The 6,463-nt window shown below is 43.3% G+C and overlaps 1 protein-coding gene across 1 annotated transcript in view; it reads left to right on the top strand.

Annotated features, from left to right (window-relative positions):
• cep112 (centrosomal protein 112) overlaps window positions 1-6,463 on the top strand; it is a 124,085-nt gene that overhangs the window by 106,076 nt on the left and 11,546 nt on the right. Inside the window, exon 23 of the mRNA XM_014010148.1 lies at window positions 5,530-5,619. Within this exon, the coding sequence (XP_013865602.1) occupies window positions 5,530-5,619 (90 nt within the window). The remainder of the gene's footprint in view (window positions 1-5,529; window positions 5,620-6,463) is intronic.

The raw sequence follows: 6,463 nt of genomic DNA, 5'->3' as shown, positions 1-6,463 counted from the left end.
GTGGGCGGGGTGTGTGTGTGTGTGTGTGTGGGGGGGGGGGGGCGCTCTGCCATGAGGAAGTTCGGCTTAAAGACACGTCCCAGAGGCGTTTCTGGTCCCAAAAGGCGTTTCTGGTCCCCACCTGTCGTTTTGCTCCTCAGCATGGCTTCCTAAAAACGCTGCAGGATTTCTCAAACATGCATGAATGAGTCAGAGCAAGGCTTTGGGCATGTTTTTTATGAGAGTATAACATTATAACATGATATAAAACTCAAAAAAGTTGATTTTACAGGATATTGCCCCTTTAAGTATGAAAATAGGCATGGTGCAACTAATCTCAACTGAATCTGGAGCATCTAAAATGTAATTCATTGCATGCCTGCAGCTTTATATACATGAGATCCAGCAGGTTGGTTCTGGGTTGGCGCCTAATCACATAAGTTTGATAGTTGAAATGTAAATAATCGTACACAGTAATGTTCATGCATGCTCCTTGTAAAACTTATTCTTTATATTTTAAAAATAACATCCCGTCACAGTGACCTCAGTTAAAACCATTACAAGATATTTTGTTTCAAATTACTTTATTTAAAAGTCCAATAAACTTTGGATTTGTATGATAATGAAAACGAAGTACTCCTTGTCCTGTCATTTATCATCATAAACACTCATCAGCTGCAACACAATACAGTACAATGATGTTGAGACAAGGACTTGTGCTTTTGTTGGGAAGTTTGTTTTCCCCCGTTTGTGCGCAGCTTATGTACGGAACATGTTTGCGTGTGCGTGCAACCGACCACGCGTGCATTGTGTTGGCTGATTGATGACTTTTCCGGCTGCGGGCGGTGTTTTGATCCACATATCAGAGGAGGTGGAAATAGGGGAGATAACATTCCAGGARGTTACGAGAGAACAGAACGTGGGAAGTAGAGACACTAATCTAATGTTAGACAACAAACAGAAGTTACTCTAACCCACACGTCCGGTGTTGTGCTCAAGAATAATTAATGGCCTTGAAGTCCTTTTATTAGAAGAGTCCAGTAACCGTGTGTGTGCAGCACGATTTACAATGCTGTCCAGAGTTTTTAGGTTGCACTTATTTTCGCAACTTTTCCTAAACTCAACATTTAATAAATGGTATGCAGTTTGATAAACAGAATACATTTATGAGTTGCCGACGCACAAACGAGCACACACACCAGGCATATGGCACATATTTTGAAGTTGTTTCCTATTCTCTTTCTACCGTCGCTAACAGCTGAAAGAGGCAGAGACAGAAAGATAAAGAACAACGTGTTCCCCCTGTGGGCATAACTCATTTGCGGCGTGTCTTCATTAGTGCGTCGATTGTCTTACTATTTTCATCAGCGCTTGCGAAGACGCCCCCGTCAGCGGCAGCGGCGTGTGCGTGCGCCGTATCGGGGAGGGGAAAAAAAACGAGATAACTGTTCAAATAGTTTTTCAGGAAAGTTCCTCACAGCCTAACTTCACCCCTCTCACTTGTGAATCAGTTACAGGGAAAAAAACGGTTGAAAAGCATCAGAGCACTAAAAAGAAAGTCAATTCGCACCAATATCAGTGTTATCTTTCAGAGGGGCCGTCCTGGTCAACTCGCTAAAGCACATGTTTTTATTCCTGACATACAGACAGACGAGGCAGCAAAGCAAAAGCAAAAGTTTCTTTTCTCCAACACCTCAGGAGGGAGACCTCTCTCCTCCTCCTCCTCCTCCTCCTCCTCCTACAGCTTCTTTCTTCTTTACCTTTCCCACAGTCCTTTGATAAAAGTGCAGATAAAAGAAAGACTGTGCTCATCTTTCTGGCCATCCATCTCTCCTTGAGGTTAGCACATCTTTTATTATTTACTATTAGATCAGTAGCAATACATCCACACAAAGCCTTGTTCTACTAAAGCTGCTCTGTGTGTGTGGGCGCAGTCCGCATATCTTTGCTTATGTATGTCTGTATGCTTTATGCCCCTCGTGTATGTATCTGTTTGTACTCTTTGCTTGTCTGTTTGTGTGTGTGTGTGTGTATGTGTGTGTGTCCTTGGCTAGAGGCGGGTGCAGTGTGAGGTTTTTGCTGCCGTCTGAAGTCGTCCAGCCTCAGTGTCATTAGAAGATCTCTTTAATCCAGACTTTGGGAGAAACTTCTGACAGCACGCTGCAAATAGAAGGCCCCGCCGCACATGAAGAGCAGCTCAGCTCCTAACAAAACACCAAGTTTAAAGAGGCCCCTGGCCTTTTTCTTTCTTTTTTTTCCCTCTCTCCTCCCACCATTCCCTCCTTTCTTTCTTCTTTGCTTTTCTTCCCCTGCCCTCTGTTGCTTTTACTTCACCCTAGGGAAACATGCTTGCCTTATCTGTGCAGGAGGACCACCCAGGAAAGAATGACTCAGGCATCGCTGCCTCTGTGTGTGTGCGCGTGTGCGCGTGCGGCACGATAACTGCACACTCATTTGACTGAGTGCAGCGCTCACATTTTTAGAACTTGTTTTGTTAATATTGATGCGTGCCTATACCTGCACGGATCCCTCCGAGCGGTGTTTGTCGGTGCACGTGTGCCTCGCCGCTCCTTTGAGCCAAAGTTTGGAATGAAAGAAAGACAAAACCACAATTGTTGATGGAGAGGTGAAAGAGGCCTCAGAGGTACACTGCTGACCCGATCTCTTCAACCCAACCACGTGTCTCTCTCTCTCTCTCTCTCTCTCTCCCCCTCCTCCGCCTCCCTTATTTTTCTGAAGATCGTCTCTGCTTTCAGCTTTCTAAACTTTTATTCTCTCCTCCTGATGCAATCACGTTTCCCTCTCAAGGTTTTGTTTTGCAGCTGAAGATGATTTTTTTTTCTCACTCGCATAGTTACTGCTGTGTGTTTGCGTGTCTGTTCTCATGAACCATTTGATAAATTTTAATGAAACTGCACACAGGCCTTCTTCACGTTATACTGGAAACAAGCMGCGTGCTCACATTAATTTAAGAGAGACATCACGCTGAAAGGATTTTTTGTGAGCATCAATATTTTAAGGAAGCACCATCGTTGGCCGCCACAAAAAGATATTTTCCTCATTGTTTCAGCGGCATCAGTGGGACAGGTGTTCCCAGGAGTTTATTCTAACCTCACAGACTTATAGTTTCCTTCTTCTTTTTTTTTAATAAAATTATATCTGTCTATTTGAGATGGTGGAAATTCTCTAACATCATCCGTCCGTCCTGTCTGACTACAGGAAATATGTCCAAAGTCTTTATGACTCACAGAGCTTTTTCTGTTGTCAGCAGAGTCATCCCATATGATTCTATTAACCAAGTGACAAACGCTGAACTCCTGACCTCAGACGGGATTTGAGCACATCGGATGTGGAAGCCACAAGAAAGCGCACATCACCAATGAAGCCCTCTACTTAACTGTCCTTCCCAGAAGAAGCGGTTCAGAAGCGCTGCGTCACCGTGCGGGAAAGTAGACTTTGGTTTCGAAGGGGGTGCGGGGGGTGTTTTCATCTTCATCTCATACAGCAGACTCAACAATCACGCATAATGTGCCACTTATACATCAGTGTTTCTCACTGATGTTTACACTCCTATACTAGTTTAACTATGTGTCAAAATGAAAGTCTATACTTTTGTTTTTTGTATACACTTCACCACAGGTGTCAAACTCATTTTCACTGAAGGCCACATGAGCGTTATGTTGTCCCTCAAAGCGCCATTTGTAATTAACTTTGACGTGTCGTGTTTAACTTCAACTAAAATGTCACTTTCCTCGTTTCATTGCTACGGCCGAGCACCGCTAACAGTTACTCGGCTCTATGTGGTGTTTCCTGCATAGAAACGGCGTTTTAACACGTCGTCTTATAAACACTGAAAAGTACTACGTGTAGGACTGACTACATGTGAAATAAATAATTCAGAAATACTATGAAAAGTATAAATAAGAGAGTTTTACTCGCTGTTGAGTTGTGGTATGTAGCTGCCATCTTGAATTCTGAATTCCTCCTCTTTCCGATGGGAAATTCCCACTGGTTCCAGTTTAAATTCAAGACTTGCAAATGGGAAATTCCCACTTCCCAGTAAAACATGGCTGCAGCTAAAGTAGTCAGCAAAATTGTAGTGAAATAGAGATTTTACGCATCCAATTTTGTCATCAGCAGGCTACTTTTGAACCCTCTGCATCACCACCTAGTGGTGGGATGCTGTCACTTTGCGGGTAACGTAATTGACATGCATTGTGGGAAATGTAGTTTGTGGTCAATGCTGACTTTAAAGCAGCATGCGCTTATTTTAAGACATCTTTGAAGCTCTCGCAAGCCACATAAAATGCCGCGTTTAGCTCATGGGCCTTGACTTGAACACATGCTCTAAAACCTTCATCCAACGTACTGAAAAAGGATTGTGGGAAAATTTCATTACAAGAGGTGTGAGATAAATTAGCATGACAAATCTCTCTGTTTGACCTAATTGAGTTTGCTTAAGCATAATTAGTTAAATTCCAGGTGGTGGCCCAAAAAAATATCACCACCTGGATTTAACTAAGCGAATAAGTATGAGCCTCCCATTGGATCCTGATAAAACTAATAAAAAAATTCACTGCTAATAAGTTAAAGGTAAAAAATAAAAATAAATTAATTAATTAATAAATATATATACATATATTGCATTTAATATTTTACTGTAATCTTCATGTAAATTGACAAAAAATATATTTTCCATCATTGTTTAGTGTTTAATTCACAATTAAAGAAAAATAATGGTCAATGATGTGGTCTGTGACAAGATGGTGGCTGTCAAACACTTTCATTAACAGGATTACACCGGTGCAAGGCGGAGTGTATGATTCAGTGTGGAGATTTTGGCATCATGAAGTCCATCATCGTACTAAAGCTTCAGTGGGATGTTTGTCAGCTGAGTGGGCTTTAGTTCAGGTGGTCGTACAACACCTGGCCCACTCACTCAGCTCCAGTGAAGGGAAGGGGGTCAGGGGGTCGCGATGCTGTGAATATTGATTGTTGCCAGAGCCTCACACATACGTTAAGTGTAAAGTGCACACGTCACTCTCTCTGTTTTCCATGCAGACTAATCAGAGATGAAATGTCCACATGTGCGCTGAAAACATCTGGTTCTGTGTTGCACTCAGGAACTGCGCTTTGCTATCACTTACAGGGCAGAGGAAAAGGTTTTGAGCTGCACACACAGCTCCTCTTCTTATGTCACTCTCGCCTAAATGTTGGAGAAACCACAATGAATTTCATTCTTACTGAGAACACACGTCTTCTTGGCCTGCATGAAAAACTTACCAAAACTTTAAGTTTGCTCGTTTGCACGAGAAAACCCTCTTAATGAAGAGTTACTATCATGCCTCTTGTTTTGATTTGTTCCTCTCCAACATATTCTCACTTGTTTCTGCCTACATGTTTCTTGAGTTTTATGCAGCTGGAGTTTTATTCTGTCACCTGCTGAAAAATAAGCGTAGATCAGTGCCTATCGGTTTGTGTCACAAACGCGTCAACGCACACAGATCCGGAGCTGTTTTCCACTTTCCATCTGTCTCTGCTCTTCCCCAGGCTCTGCAGGAGAAGGTGGAGAGTCTGCAGAGGCAGCTGCATTGTGCCGAGAAGAAGCTGCTCAGCAAAGAGCTGGAGACGGAGGAGAAGGTAACAAAGTAGCTCATCCTCTCCAAGTTCGTTTTTATGGGTGTCAAAAAAAAAAGACAAGTCAACTCTTTACCTGCTCATAGTTGCAACTTTTTGCCCTTGTCTTTCTAGTTCCACTTCTTTTTCATCCCTGCCAGCTTTTTAACCTTCAGGTTTTTGTTAATTATACAATCCTGCCTCCATTCATGTTACTGAGCCGATCCTCCAGGGGGCCACAAAAGGAAAACAAAATATGTCCTTTCCCTCCTTTCCTCCCCTGCCCTCATCACTCTCCCATCTCACCTTCTCCTGTTCACAGTCAGCGATATGCCCCCTTCCACATTTCCCAAATTCCTTGAGATCTGGCTTCAAGAGCCTGCGCCTAGGGCCAGGAATGCCACCACTGCCTGTGTTCAAAAGGAAAGCCTCTTCGTCCACACACACACACACACACACACACACCCTGTGGCTCTGGAGAATGCCCTGTAATCAGGCTCTGTTTTGACCTTGATGCACACAGAGAAGAAAGCACTAATGACTGCGCTCACGCAGGAGGTCGGCCTTTGTATCGCAGTGTGTACACCGAAGGCATTCGTTCTCCGGTCCACCCACTGACCCTTGTACACACTTCACACACTCGTCACACACCTCGGTGTCCGGCTGTCACAAATCCTGCTGATGGGTCGCTGGTTTTCAAGAGCTACTTCATCGCAGACCCACACCTGTGGGGGGTGAGGTGTGCAGAGGGTTTCCTCTGACTGCGTTAAACTTGTCTTTGTTGATATTATTTATTTTATCAATTTTATAATAAAATGTCACTGCAAAAACTGTCCATCTTACCAAGTTTTAAAATCTTATATCCAGC

Source organism: Austrofundulus limnaeus, unplaced genomic scaffold (assembly GCF_001266775.1).
Source record: "Austrofundulus limnaeus strain Quisiro unplaced genomic scaffold, Austrofundulus_limnaeus-1.0 Scaffold65, whole genome shotgun sequence".
NCBI lineage: Eukaryota > Metazoa > Chordata > Actinopteri > Cyprinodontiformes > Rivulidae > Austrofundulus > Austrofundulus limnaeus.
This window is presented reverse-complemented; position numbering and strand designations above follow the sequence as displayed.